Source organism: Echeneis naucrates, chromosome 15 (genome assembly GCF_900963305.1).
Source record: "Echeneis naucrates chromosome 15, fEcheNa1.1, whole genome shotgun sequence".
NCBI classification, from domain to species: domain Eukaryota; kingdom Metazoa; phylum Chordata; class Actinopteri; order Carangiformes; family Echeneidae; genus Echeneis; species Echeneis naucrates.
In genome coordinates this window covers 15,650,043-15,664,732 of record NC_042525.1, presented here as the reverse complement: position 1 = coordinate 15,664,732, position 14,690 = coordinate 15,650,043, and the positions used below count along the sequence as shown (strand labels likewise).

The 14,690-nt window shown below is 44.0% G+C and overlaps 1 protein-coding gene across 3 annotated transcripts in view; it reads left to right on the top strand.

Annotated features, from left to right (window-relative positions):
• Positions 1-3,550: 3,550 nt before the first annotated feature.
• Positions 3,551-14,690, top strand: part of meis1b (Meis homeobox 1 b) — a 78,802-nt gene continuing 67,662 nt past the window's right edge. Inside the window, exons 1-7 of one of the 3 annotated variants that reach the window (XM_029520575.1) lie at positions 3,551-4,280; positions 6,186-6,406; positions 7,661-7,802; positions 8,140-8,190; positions 8,762-8,812; positions 10,063-10,209; positions 11,863-11,871. In XM_029520575.1, coding sequence (XP_029376435.1) covers positions 4,269-4,280; positions 6,186-6,406; positions 7,661-7,802; positions 8,140-8,190; positions 8,762-8,812; positions 10,063-10,209; positions 11,863-11,871 — 633 coding nt within the window. In that variant the 5' untranslated portion in view covers positions 3,551-4,268. Of the gene's footprint in view, positions 4,281-5,907; positions 6,044-6,185; positions 6,407-7,660; positions 7,803-8,139; positions 8,191-8,761; positions 8,813-10,062; positions 10,210-11,862; positions 11,872-14,690 lie in introns of those variants that run through there. The other 2 variants (XM_029520573.1, XM_029520576.1) reach the window with 2 other exon arrangements.

The following is a 14,690-nucleotide window of genomic DNA, read 5'->3' as shown; positions in this document are numbered from 1 at the left end:
CCTGCAGCAGCAGTGACACTAAGCAGAGGATCGGTGGCCTCCCCCCCCCCCTGCAGATCCCAACACGTCAGGGCGCAGAGCCGCGGGGCTGGAAAAAGTTTGACCTCAGTTTGACTCCTCAGGCTGCCAGATTGCTTCTTGCTTCTTCAAACAGCCGCGGACAGGCAGTGATACTTGGCGATCACACAGAGCCGGACACCGACTCACATCTGTGATCCGAGGCCGTTTATTCATTTTTTTTTTTCTTCGTCCATTCATTGTTTTACTCCAAACTGCTCATAATAAAAAACATCAATCAAATGTGCGTGATTTCCAGCAACATTTCTCAGATCTTAAAATAACTGGTGGTGGCTAAAAATGTGCAACATGGTGAGATAAACAGGCTGAATTTCTGCACAATCGGTGTGTTTTGATGAAAGTGTCCCAAAGGCTGAAAAGTGTCTTTGTCTCCGAACAGCGCGGGTCGAGGCGCACAGGCCATGTAAGAACACTTTCGTGGGTTTCTCCAGTCAAACATTCTATCATTTTACATTCAAACATTTTGAAAGTTGTACCTGCTGTTTTTATTTGAAACGACTCAAAACACTGCAGTCAATGCAAAGCGGATTAAACCGAAATGACAGTATTTATCCCCCCCCCCCCTCTCTCTCTCTCTTTCAGGGCTCCAAAATGCGCTGACCCTCACGAAGCAACTCCAGGAGAGAAAGTGAAGTGCCACTTTGCTTTTTTAGACGCTAATTGAAGGAGCCTAATTGCTTTATAACGCCATAGTGGTTATTTTACAGTGATGTGATAGCCTTTCATGTTAATTTAGCCTCACTCCTTCTCAACTACTCACTAAATTTTAGTGTACCTTGTGGTGTAGTGAGCTGTGTTCTCCTGTTTGCGTTACACTAAACACACAAATTTGTCTTGACAGTGAATTAAAACATCCGCTTCTCCTTAAATACTAGCCCTTCTGGAAACAAACAAACAAAAAAAATCTCAGTGGTGATAATAAGTAAGATTTTTAATAATTGAATATGCCGTAAAACGCAAAGTAATGTGAGAAGGAGAGCTTCTACTCACCGAAAAATCTGTGAATTAACAAACTCGATGAGCACATTCACACTGCATTATTATTATTTGATCCGGTATCTGTGCGTAAAAGTCCGTGCGTCCTGCGCGGCTCCCCAGCCCCTCTGCTGTCCGCCCCCGGAGCCTCGCCGGCTGGACTGCGGGAGGCTTTGATAGTCATTTCATGGCTATAAAATTGTCCCATCGGATCCCAGCGAAGGAAGTTTTCTTTTTTTTTTTTGGCCACAGGAATCACCGCGAATGTGTGAAGCCGCATTATCATGTTATGACACCGTTTCTGGCACCGGGGGCAGATGATCGATGACTGGACGAGCTGAACGGGAGAAAGGAGAGTGAGGGTGGGGGTGGGGGGGTGTGTGGCTGTGTGTGTGTGTGTGTGTGTGTGCGGGGGGGGGGGGCTTCAAACAGGCTGTCACCGACCAGCAACACCTCATGAGCATGATCAGGAGATAATGTGGCTCTTTTACACACTCCTCACTCATTCATGTGTGATGAGCTGAAAATTAAATAAATAAATAAGTGTAAAGCTTTCATCGACTAGAAAACAACTATAAAAATCTACCAGAATTTCTTGAAATACTTTATCTGTGCTTCTCCTCTTTGAAAAAAAAAGTCCATATAATCAATCATGTTTTTAAATGACTTCACATCCTTTGAAATATCACACAAATATCTTAAACGTATTCTGAGGTAGGCAAACCTACTTTTCCTAATTTAAACAGAACCCTGGCGCAGTAAATGAAACGAGATTCGCTTTCCTTTAAATTTCAGTGTGGAATCAAACATAACGAGATAACGTAAATTCAAACTATCTTAAATTTACATCCACGCATGATGCTGAGATACCAAGTGGTGTCATTACTTTTTTTTTTTTTTTTTGGAATTACTCGGTTATTCAAGTCTCTCTCCCATAAATTAAAGTTCATCAATATTTGCCGGAATATTTACAACCGCTGCTCTGCACACCAGTGAAAGCTCAAGAGAACTGTTCGTTAGAAAGAAGCAGTAACTGAATTAGTATCAATATCTGCTCAGAGAGAAGAAGGTTGACCACATGTAAAGCCGCGTCTGTTTGCTTTGGAGAAGTTCGGTCAAAGTGTGAGCGCATTTAGAAGTGAGTAATTAAGCTGGTGATCTGGAAATTAGTGTGTGTGTGTGTGTGTGTGTGTGTGTGTGCCTGTGTGTGTGAAAAAGACAGAGAGAGAGAGAGAGGGCGAGAGAGAGAGAAAGAGATATCTTGTACAAATATTGTGTCTTTTTGTGTGGATTTGCAATCTGCAAGCACCGACGGAAAACGCGAAGTGTGTGTTTTTCATTCGCAAATTATGTTTTGTTTTGCGCCTTTCTTGCAAATGTGGCCTATAACTGATCAATCAGCCCGCGGATCGATCAAGTGGAGAGCCAATAGGGGGCTCCCATCTCTGTGCCTCTCTGCCATTGGACAGCCCGGGCAGACTGGAGCGACCCATTCCGAGCTGCTGTGGGGGAGAAGAGGGACAGACGACATGTGAACTGTTGTTCAGACAGACAGGATGCTTTGAGAAGCTCCTGCAACATTGTAATCTTTAAAATCAATTCAGATCCTTTCTCCATGGAAAGAAGATTGCTAATTACAGCTTTTATACAAATAATAATACTGATAATAAATCATTGAATTAAAATCAAACCAGTGCTCCTTGATGTCTTTTAAAAAAAAGTTCATTTATTTATTGTTATACTCTTCTGGAGTGTTTGCAAACTGTTCACGCCGCCTGTTTCGTGTCTTCAGGCTTATTTATATCAGTGCAAACGTTGAAACAAATAGACTAAAGTTGATGGCTAGTGAGCTGCAAGAGGGCCAAAACCTGCAAGACCGGATTTGGCTGCAGTTTACAGTGCGGATTTCATACAGAGGGGATGCTGACAGCTCAGCAGAGCCATGGCAGACTATAAAACCAGTCAAATGACTTGCTCTCAGACCCGTGATCGGGCTTATTTTGATGATACAAGTGAAACGGCTGATCAGAAGTTAGTTCAAATCAGCCCATACTCAATTGAAACTTCAGGCGCCCGACTGCACACCTGACAATACCTCATGTCAAAGTCGAGAGCAAGGTTCTAAAAGCAGTAAAAAAAAAAAAAAAGTACAAATGGATAAATAAATAAATAAATACATGAATAAATAAAATGTTTACAAGCAGAGGAGTGGGTGCCGAGACGTCAGCCTCGACGTCCAAGCCCTCCAAAAAAAGCGAGCCCAGGCTGACGGGTAAACTCAGACTGCGAGGATGAGACCCGGAGCTGGAGTCATAAGTGGATATTGTGTGTTTATCCCCGTGTTGTTCCAGATCACAGTGGCGGCTGGCTGGGCTCAGTGAGTCCTCCCACCACCCCCCTCCTCTCCGCACGACTTGCTGCAGCCCGGTGCGTTGTGTAAGACGCGACCTGTTATGGCCACCACTACTTCCGGGTTTCAGCAGTCTGGTCGAGATCCTCCGCTCCTCCTCAGCTCAACACACACATCCATTGTACACAAACGGGCAGGCGGCTCACTCATACACGCGCGCTCACACACATGCGGACACACACACACACAGACACACACACACATGCACACACAGTCAGACACGGGCACTCACACACGCGCAGCATCGATCGTGGCTCCTTTAAGAAAGCCTAAGCCAGAATTATCACCCCACCTCCTCTTGATCTCTAGACGCTTTTGCATAAGAAAATCAAGCCGGGAGCCGAGAGTGATCAAAGAAAACGAGAGGAGAGCTGCTTCATTTTTTAACTGTGATTGTGACCATTAACATTTAGGTGGTGCCGATCCCGTGGAGACGCGCGTCTGACCATCATTCATCCGGTACTTTTGACAAGCCCTCGCGTTTTGACTGACAGGCGGAGTGGCAAAAAGCCATGAGAGTCGCCAGTTCTGTTTGAGGGGCTATTTTATTTTCACCCTGGTTTTGGAAAAGGAGTCTGGCGCCGCTGCCCCGAGGATAGCCGAGGACCTATTCACCGCGCCTGGGCTAAACTTGCGCAGAGAGCGGGGGCTGGCTTCACCGTACCGCTGGAAAAAAAAGGCATACGGGATTTTGGCTGAAACATCTTCCCATTTATTTGGATTTTCTTTTCTTCATTTCGTCTCCACCCTGGCCTCAGAGGGGATTTATCAAAACTGAAAGGACGACCAGGGAGTAAGGAGGGTTATGGCGCAACGGGTACGTAGGGCTATCCCCCCTAAAAAAGTTTCTCTAAGTCTACTGTGCTTGAATGCAATCCTGCACTGTAACGTGGCTTAATGACACACATACCCGCACGGACATACACTAGCGGCGAAAGTTTCTGCAGTGTCGATGACACATGGAGACACAATTTCACGTTTGTCGTCCTTTTTGGCACGGTATTACGCACGTCCGCACTCACAAACCGGCCCACCGAGGGACATTGGAAGCTTGATCATATCTCACATCGGCTATGTTTTTTAGATTAGTTATGACAGGCCAGTTACTGGAAGCGAAATGGGGGAGGGCAGAGAGGCAAAACAAATCCCTACATTTTCTCCTCCGACTGTTCCGTCAAGATTTCAGGTTGAGTTGGGCTTTTATGAGCTCAAAAAGAAAAAACAAGACGAAAGAAGAAGAAGAAGAAAAAATCACCCTCAGATCTTCTTCACGCTCCGGCTTCCCAAACTAAAGTGTGCCCCAAAAAAAAAAAAAAAACAAACCCAAAAAACAAAAAAACAGGCAATATTAGCATAATGCCAGCTGAGGCAGTTTGTTAGTAATGCGGTGATGACAAACGCTTTGATTCATACAGTCCGGGACCGAGCAGCGGCCGGGGCTTCACACGGACACTAAACAGTGTTCAGCCTGAGATGTTGTGGTCACTCTGGGCACATTTAGCTGCTTAGTCAGGCGCTGGAGCTGCACCACGCTGGGGTTTGCACCTCTCTGCCTTCGGGGTCGAAATGCTGATCTTTATGCGATAATGCTTTTTACTCTTTCCCTGGCACTTGTTTGTCACTTTTAGAGAGCTCTATCAATAATTCAACCCCCAACCCACCCCCCTCACCCCCCACCCCACCCTCCCCCTGAAAAATAAAAATCGGTTAGGGAAGCAGACCTCAATTAAAGATTTTATTTCAGCCTTTGCAGACCTGAATCAACAGCCCTGCGCGAAAAGAAGCCACCATTGTTTAATAACTATCAAACAACTGTGCAAAGACGGCGTTTAATTATTGAAGTCGAAACTGACACGTGAAAAAAGTTTGAATATTCTGTTCGCCGTTAAGACTGTCTGAAAAACACAATACGCGTCCACGCTTTTTGTTGCATGACACTTAGCACAGTGTGCTTGATAGGCAATAACATGCCCGACTATTATTACTATTATTAACACTGCAATTAACAAGTGTTTGGTAATTGTTGTTGTTGTTGTTGTAAACAGTGAACGCCAAGCTTATGTGGCCAAATTTCTTAGTGATGATAATAATGACAATAATAATTTTCACTACTGTGCCAATTTACTGTAGTTATAATATCCTTCCCTCTGGATATTTTTGAACGTATTGTATAATTCATCTTCACTTATTTTTTCCTGGCCACTGTGAAGAAGCTAAGAACAAAAGTAGTTTTCACTTCAGAATGAGTTGCTGTAGTTTTGCCTCAGTAACCAAATGTCCTGTCGAGCAAGTTACCTCTACTCCAGTCTGTAAAACTTGTTTTCTTGAAAACTATAAAAATAAATATATAAATAACTCGGGTGGGGGGGATTAGTTTCTCCCGTTTTACCTGTTTTACAAGTATCAGTAGCTTGAGAGAAAATAAAAAAGGCAGCTCAGTGCACTTGTGTCAGGAAAATGAAGAAAAATGTTGGAACATGTCGACTGCTTTTGGAAATTAATGAAACTGTCTCGCACAGCTGACACATTTCCACCTCATCCCTTTTAAAAAGAAAGAAAGTCTCACTTCTCCAACCTTGGGTGACTTTTCTAATGCTTTCCTGACTTTATTTTTATTTTATTTTATTTTATTTTATTTTTTTACTGCAAAGTTGCATCCAGAGTCTGGTGTCTTGTTGTGCATGTTGTGTTCACTGTGGACCCGCGTGTTTGTTGTGTGCAGTACGAAGACTTGCCCCACTACGCGATGGACGGGGTGGGCATCCCGACCACCATGTACGGAGACCCGCACGGCGCCCGGTCCATGCAGGCGGTGCACCTCAACCACGGGCCCCAGCTGCACTCTCACCAGTACCCGCACACCGCCCACACCAACACCATGCCTCCCAGCATGGGCTCCTCCGTTAACGACGCTCTCAAGAGAGATAAAGACGCTATATACGGGTAGGTGCAAGCCTCCGGTCCGCGGGGAAAGTCGCTCTCTGGCAGGCGGAGGTGTGTACGGGGCCCGGAGGGAGCAGTGGGCCAGTGGGCGCAAAGTTATTCCCGCAACAGTTACAAAAAAATCAAATCAGAACAAAACAAACAAATACAAAAATGAAAAAAAGTACAACCGCAAATGCACAGGGGCCGCTCCTCGCCGTAGGGGTGCTGATCGCGGCACAGCGCCGGCTCACTGCCCGGGACAAGCCGCGCGTCCCGCTCCAGTGCTGGAGCACAGACTGCTGCACGAGCCGCTGGGGAAGCGAGTGGCCACACGGGACTTTTTGTTGTTCTTTAATTTTTGCACAGTTTTGAATTTAATGCATTTAACCTCAGTTATGTTTGCCACGTGTTTCTGCTGAGTAAACTAGTGAGCAAACTCTGGGGGAAGGAAAAAAAGAAACTTGTTGAAGCTGTCTCTTGGATTTCTTACTACTTGGTGTTTTAGTGAAAAATTGAATTTCGCTCTTAATACTGGCGATAAGGAGTCCAAAGGAATTGTAACTCGTCTTTTCTAATTTCTTATTCTTTAAGAATTTAACTTGCTCAGTTTCTTTTCGACGTGTATTCCTTTATTATGACTAGAATAATTCCCTCCTCTCTTTTAACCAATTAAATTATTTGAGTTTACTGCGCCACTTCTCTGCAAATTAAAAATATATAACGTTTAGGGGAAATCTGACATGTGCATGTCATGTATTCATTTACCGGGTTCAATGCAGAAAAAAAAATCTCATCTCTGTTTTTGTGGTAGCTTAACATACAACTAAGAGTTTCATCATCTGACGCCATAATTACACAACTTCAGGGGGCATGTTGTCCTGAAAGCTTTACCAGATACCACCTATTTACTCTGATGACTTCAACGACAGAGAATAGGTCAAATGTGCGCACATCCAGCCACCTACAGCTTCATAGGATTTTACCAAACACAAACACACATGAACACACAAACACAAGAGACCTGCGCAAGAAATTGTTTGACTGACTCTAGAGCTTTTATGCCATTAGGCGCGCCTAGATTTAATCACAGAAGTCTGCCCGCTGTTTGCAGCCCTTCTCCGAGCCTCTGCATAATATAATAGCAGAGGCTGCAGCAGCAGTCCCCATGGGCGAGTTGCTGAGGAGTAGCATGGCTGGCTAAATCTAGCCTGGAGTAGTCTTGACCCCGGCGCTGTTCTCTCTGGTGACATTTGCTATTGTGTGTGTTCCCAGGCACCCCCTGTTCCCTTTGCTTGCACTGATTTTTGAGAAATGTGAATTAGCGACTTGCACCCCCAGAGAGCCCGGGGTGGCGGGAGGAGACGTCTGTTCATCGGAATCTTTCAATGAAGACATAGCAGTGTTTGCAAAACAGGTCAGGAGAGTTTGACTTTTTTTTTTTTCTTTTTTTTTTCTTGCATGCTCGGGCTGGCCGAGCTTCTACCTGCATGTCCTAATCTTGGAGCTCTAGCTTAAAGGCGTAAAGTTAAATCCTAAAATAGAGTGACGCTCACAAATTAAAAGCAAGAAGTTACTTGATATGTTTTAATTCATCTGGCCTGTTTTCTTGTACATAAAGTGAGAATTCATGCTGTTTTTCTGTGCTTGTATGTAATATTTAATCTAGTTTAATATTTGAAACTTTATTACAGTTTATATTCATGTGTTTTATGTAAAATGTGTTATTTATTTATGTTTTTATTTTCTTTTAGATTCGGGCAGAAAAACCTTTATTTTCATCAAATCCAGAATTGGATAATCTGGTAAGATGCATATTATCTGTTTTTTTTTTTTTACACGTCACAAATGTGGTTTTTATTCATATTTGATCAGAGTTTTGAATGCAGCAGCTGTTTCTTCTCCCTGAACTCTGAAAGCCACGTGTGGGGCTGGAAATTGAAAGCACGATTGGAGGTGTTGTTCCTCTTTTTGGGCTGTTTGATATCACCATGGCCCCCGGTCGTATCTGCAGATGAAGGGCCGCTGTTTGGCAGCTGTCACAAACCTTTGAACTCCGCCTGAAACGTTATTCTATTCCTGCTCTTCACTTTGTGCACTTTGCTGCCTTTGACTCTGATATGAGAATAACGTTTTCCTCACGACTAGTTGGTGGCTAATAGATCTCTGACTCTGAGGCTTATTGCAGCACCAGCCTATGCTGTGTGCCTGCTCTCAATATTGCAATAACGTCCAAGTTTTTAATATCAGTTCCACATAAAATCCATTCACATGAATATTTTCCTCATCTGCAGTTACTTGTATTGAGAGAAACGTGCCTGTTTAATATCAAGAGATGTGAGCAGCTCATTTTTTATTGTTATTTTAATTTTTCAGATGATTCAAGCCATTCAAGTTTTACGATTTCATCTTCTGGAGCTGGAGAAGGTAATATTCTCTCGCCATTTCTGTCCAGTGTGCCACTTCAGACCTATGGGCTGTATTTGCATAAATGTATTTTTGCGAGTCGGTTATAATTAGCGTCAAAATCAATCATGGGGCCATTTCTCTTCCGCGTTTAATCACGACGCAAGCTGTTACAACTGGAACGGATATCTCAGTGCCCAAATCTCCCCGAGTGTTTTAATGAAGTTTAATGCTGGCAGAAATTGCATGCAAGGTGAAACATATAGGCGAACTTTTGTGGGTTAAAAAAAACAAAACAAAACAAAACAAAAAACAAACAACCAAAAAAAAAAAAAACAACAACAACATCAACAACTATTCTCTGCGAAGAGCACGAGACTCCCGGCAGCCATCTGTGGAAAGGGGTGGTGGGTGTGAAAGTCTTGATTTGCCTCCGTATCAGATGGACTGCGGTTGTTTCTTCAGACGACTTTCACCTGAACTTTAACGTCGCCGAAGCTGTTAAAAGTTTCTGCTTGGAGAACTCATGCCTGCTGCTGCTGCTGCTCTCAGATCGGTAACTGAGGCCAGAGCCGGAATAAAAGCTGTGGGCGCGCTGTCTGTGCAGCTCAGAAGAAAAGTTTGAAGGAGGATTTCTCTGGACGTGCACCTGACGTTTCAGCCCCCCCCCCCTCAGCAGCAGGACGCGCCGCATTCGCAGTGATAATATAATAACCAAAGCAAACGAAACAGTTTGTCTTAAATTTCAGTCAAGCGGGTCACCGTCCTCTAATGGCCACTACCCAGGGCACCGATGATGAATTTAACACGGGTGTTGAGCGCCTTGTAGCCCCTGAGCCCTCTTGTCACTGTCAATTTTAGACGATATCTCTATTTTGAGAGGAGTGAAAAATAAAAGGATAAATAAGGATACCTAGTATCCCGAACCGGGCGGTGCGCGCTGGCACGGCACGGTATGGAATCTGAACATACCTTAGTCCTCTGCAGGAGTCCGCAGTTTCTGCACAAAGGTACAAGGTTAAACATTTTTGAAAAGCAAATGAAATAAGTGACATTGAAATGTCTGGCTGTAATTAATAGCCACTTTCTCTTTTTAAATTAATCCAACATGTTAGAAGCATATCATCAGCTTTTCGCCCCAAAGGTGCCTCAAAACTCTTCAGGGCTCTTTTACCTGTCAAAGGCGTGTGTGCGTGGTTGTACATGTCACTGTTGTGTGTCAATAGCCCTTTTGGGTGAGCGTGTGATGCCTCTGCCTCCTCTCCCTGTAGGTACACGAGCTGTGCGATAATTTCTGTCACCGGTACATCAGCTGCTTGAAAGGCAAGATGCCCATCGACTTGGTCATAGACGACAGAGAGGGCGGGTCCAAATCAGACAGCGAGGAAATCACAAGATCATCGGTGGCCCTCGATCAGGTACCCCCCCCTCTGTGTGTGTGTGTGTGTGTGTGTGTGTGTGTGTGTTCTCCCTGCTGGCTATTCAGCTATTCTGGGTCACTACTCTGCTGCGCTGTTATTTGCATATGATTAGGGCCGTTTTACATTCCAGCCATCGGAATGAAAAATTTTCTGAATAACGTTGCTATTATTGGCCCATTAAGACTTGAACCCGGAACCGACCTGGGAAGATTAGCTTGAAAAAGCGTCGCCATAAACTTGACCTGTTTCATGTCGATTTTAATTTAGTGCCTCTCTCTCCATTTCTTCCTCCCATTTGTGTGTGTGTGTTTTTTTTCTTTTGAAACAAAACCAAACGTTATCAGCTCCCCCTTGTTGTGAAGCCCAGGATGGGCTGCAAACTGTGGTTTAGGTGCCTTGGTTTCTCCACTGTGAAGTTCACGGTTCATTACGCGTCTTGTCAGTATTTTTCCCTAGACATGAGTGCACATTGCTTATCGAGACCCCCCTTTCCTTACGCTCAGAGCGCACAGATTCAGCGCCAATAAGAGCGTTTATTTTCGAAAGCTGTAGAAGCAGCGGGTATTAAAGGTAGATTAGGGAGTGTTTCCTTTTGTGCAGATATCACACAGATAACCACTGCCTTCATTATGTGCTCCACTGGCTGTTGGCACTCCGGGGACATTGTAGTGAGCGCACAGGCATGACCCTAATGGTCCGCACACTGCCGTTAAATAATGATAACAGCAACCGATGATTAGAATTATGCAAATCTGGATTTTCGGCCATTAATAGTTGGAGCCATTAGAGCAGGAGACGTGCTTGCAGGCTATGAGACCATGTTTCAATAAGTTCAACTTAATTTATCCCAGAGTTTGAAGATATATTTTTTTTAAGGGAGCAGCGGTTATAATCTGTGGATGCCAATGAAAACACACAGAAAAACAAGTGTCCAAATGAAAAGGATTAGTCGGATAGTCTGTCATAAAAATTAATGATGCGATTTGGCAAAAATAATTAAAATTCGCGGACTTCTATGTGGTTGAATCTCTGGTCTGAGGAGGGAGAGACACACAGCCACCGGCTCCTGTATCCTGGGCTCAATGACAGGACTGGGGCCCGACAGGGAGCACCCCTAACCCGCCGAGCATGCACTTCTCCAGCCCATATGTCTGATTATGGAAATGAGAAAGATCACCCGGAAGATAATGCTGCATTTAATCCAGAAACAGAATTAAATAACACAGACGCCACTTGTGCATTTAAGTGTCTCTTTGAACGGCACGTTGTATTCTCTCGGGGATTCTGTTGTCAGAAGTTTTTTTTTCTTCTTCTTCTTTCTTTTATAGACAGGTCAGGACATAGAGTGAAGTCTTATGGTGAATAGATATGGAAATGGAGTGTGTTAAAACCCATGGGTTTCTAGGTATATGAAGAAAATTACGTTGTGCTTGGGGCACTGATCCGATCTTTAATTGACTGTAAGATGAAAACCTGGCCTAATTTAATATAATGATGGTCCTTACATTTAGTCAATTCAGGACAAACCCACATGAGTTTATGTTTACACCGTTAGAACAATATATATGACCTACAGGCATAAACTGCATTAAAATGCAGGGAAAACTTTTTGACAGATGTGTAATATTGAGAGATGGGCTTATGTTCCAGTACAATAACGTAGGGACTGTCCACAGCAGCAGGCTGTGGGTAAATGGGCATATCTAAACAGGGAGAGGTTGCATGCCTATCACTGCTGAATACTTATATTGTCAATGTAATGGCACTGCACTTCATGACTTACTTGCGGCTGAATATATATTTTTTGAATTCTGTGGGCTATTTTTATGTGACATCTTATCTGCAGTTGTTAGGCAGTGACATCCTTAACGAATTTGCGTTGTGTGTGCATTATCTCTTTCCATATGTATTTTTAATATATGCCCTCGGGCATAAAGTTGAAGTGGACTGGAAAAAAATACAGAGAATTTGCACAAAAGAACAATGTTAACAAGACAGAGAAAGCAGGCTCATTTATTCATAAAGCAATTTATTCCAGTGAGGCGACTGTAGCAGAGGAGAAAAAAATGTCAGAGGGAAAAAAAATACTTTGAATTTATTAAACTCAACAATTCAACAACGCTGACTCTCTTGCTGCATAATGCATCTTTGCGTCATAACAGTAATTTTTCTGAATATTCTCTACGTGTCTTTATGTTGTTTTCTGAGTCTGCCTATGGAGGCAAGTATTGAGGGGACGCTGAGCACCCCTTTCAAAAGAAAGCAGAGCATAGCTGAGAGGTGAAAAAGTCAGAGAGGCTCTGCGCCGGCTTGTGAATGCAACCCAGCCAGTTTGGGCTAACCTTCCATGGCTTGTGTGTGTCTTTATGCCTTTGTGTGTGTGTGTGTGTGTGTGTGTGCAAATATTCCTAAGCAGTCTATAAGTGTATGTATGTATGTGTATGTCTGCTTGCTCGTGTGCACGCTGCTGCATGTGCATGTGTGTTCAGACTGGCCTGATAAATGCAACACCCCCCTCAGGTGCTGTGTGAGTGGAGTGACTGGTTAGCACCAGTTGGACTTTGTTAACCCTTTCCCTGCTGCTCCCTCGAGAGCTTCGTACCACGTTCGCCTAATTTTTTCAGTTGAGCAGCACATTTTCTGCCGCTCAGTTAGACCTATAGACCACAGTACCTCAGCTGTACATAAACATTCACACTACAATATTATTAATTGAATGAATTTTGTGGAGGCCTTTCATGTGGAGAGGCTTTTGTCCGCACGGAACACCTCACCCTCAGGCCCGCTGTTATTGTGGATGTGTGGTTGTTCGGTTGATTCCTCCTAGCTGTTTGCCTGCCACACATCTTCACCTCAGCCCAAAGAAGCGGGGAGGCATTTCCACGTCGCTGTACGTCATTTGCACAGTTGCCTTTAATTGCGCAGAGAGCAAGGGGAGGGGCACAGCAATTTGCTAATGAACTCAGAGGGCCCAGGCTCTCCACTGTAGAGCAGAGCACTACTAATAGTGCTGAGGACTCACTCCAAGTCTCAAGAGCTCCTCTACTTGATTGAGCCATGCAGGCTGAAGTGGGGCTGGAAATAATTGAAATTTCCGTTAAAAATATTCTCTGCCTGACTTTTTTGGACATGAGAGAGACTGAAATGATGATGAATACTCAGCAGTTGATCTGATGAGTTAATTTAATGTAGAGGTATTTTTATATTAGAGAGCCTTTGTGGAATTGGTATTTTCAGTGCATGATTTTTCTCAGTTGGCTGTTGTGGAATTACCTACTATCTTAAATAACAGCTATATATGTGGGATCTGCTGCTTTTTTCCGTTTATTCCACACGCTCTTTCCCAAACAAACCCTGTGTGTGCAAGTTTAGTGTTGTGGTCATTGTGTAAGAATTTTTTCTTGATAGTGCTATCGCAGTATCTTTTCCCAACAATTGGCACTGTTATGCCATACAAGTGCTGGTTTCCAGGTCACTGAGACCCAGCAGTGTTGGTTTAGGTAACTCTGGCGGTCAAAGAGTGACCCCTGGCCCCCCCTGCCTCCTAACTCAATGGAAACCCTGACCGCAGGGGTCAGCCACTATTTTCCTAATCAGTACACCACTATCGCTAATCTATCCGCTTCTCGTTGAAGTATGGATCGAGTTACACACGACTTAACAGGCGCCCACTCTCTCTTTTTTTCATTCCCTCTCTCTCCTACAGTGGCACGCTGCTGTTCTTAATACAAACTTTTGAATCATCGTGGTGATTGTTGGTAATAGCAGCTTATGTGGATGAATAGAGGAGAGGTTTGACCCCCACTCACTCACCCCCATCCTCTGCAACCCTTCCTCCCTCCCCTTTCCTGAACTCCCCCCATTTTTCCATTGGGGAGTGAATGTGGGGCGGCTGTTAAGGATTCAACAAGTGATACAAAGAGGCGACCACGTGACTTGTGTGTTTCTTAGCCTCTTTATTATTGTGGTGGAATAGCAAGTAGGGGTGATTCTGATTAAGCAAATCAAGGCCAGAGAGACTTCAAAGAATAGGAACGTCAGGAGCTTCTTATATGCCTTCATATATTTCACCCTGCATTTGTTTCTTCTGCTAGGTTCTAGATTATTTTTCTTGATTTACTGGATGTTTTCAAGTCATGTGTTATTTCAGAAAACGAGTGCTTAGCGCAGCCACACTGTGTCACGGATACGCCATTGATATAGCCACAAGATCCCGATTGCAAATAAAGTTCTTGGCTAGTGTCTCGTGTTACTTATGATGGGAGGCCATGTCTGTCCCTGAGGCCTGCTGTGGTTTCTTTGGCTAAGTAAACAATAACCTGGCTTAACACATGTGTACTTAGCTAATGGAAAGTTCCTCTCCCCCTTAACCTCCCGCAATCCTCTGACAATGGCCACCATCACAAACAGGCCGTCTCCAAGGAATCCACAGAGAACGTCCCAACGCGGAGGCTGTAAGTCAAGCTAGGCTAAGCTAA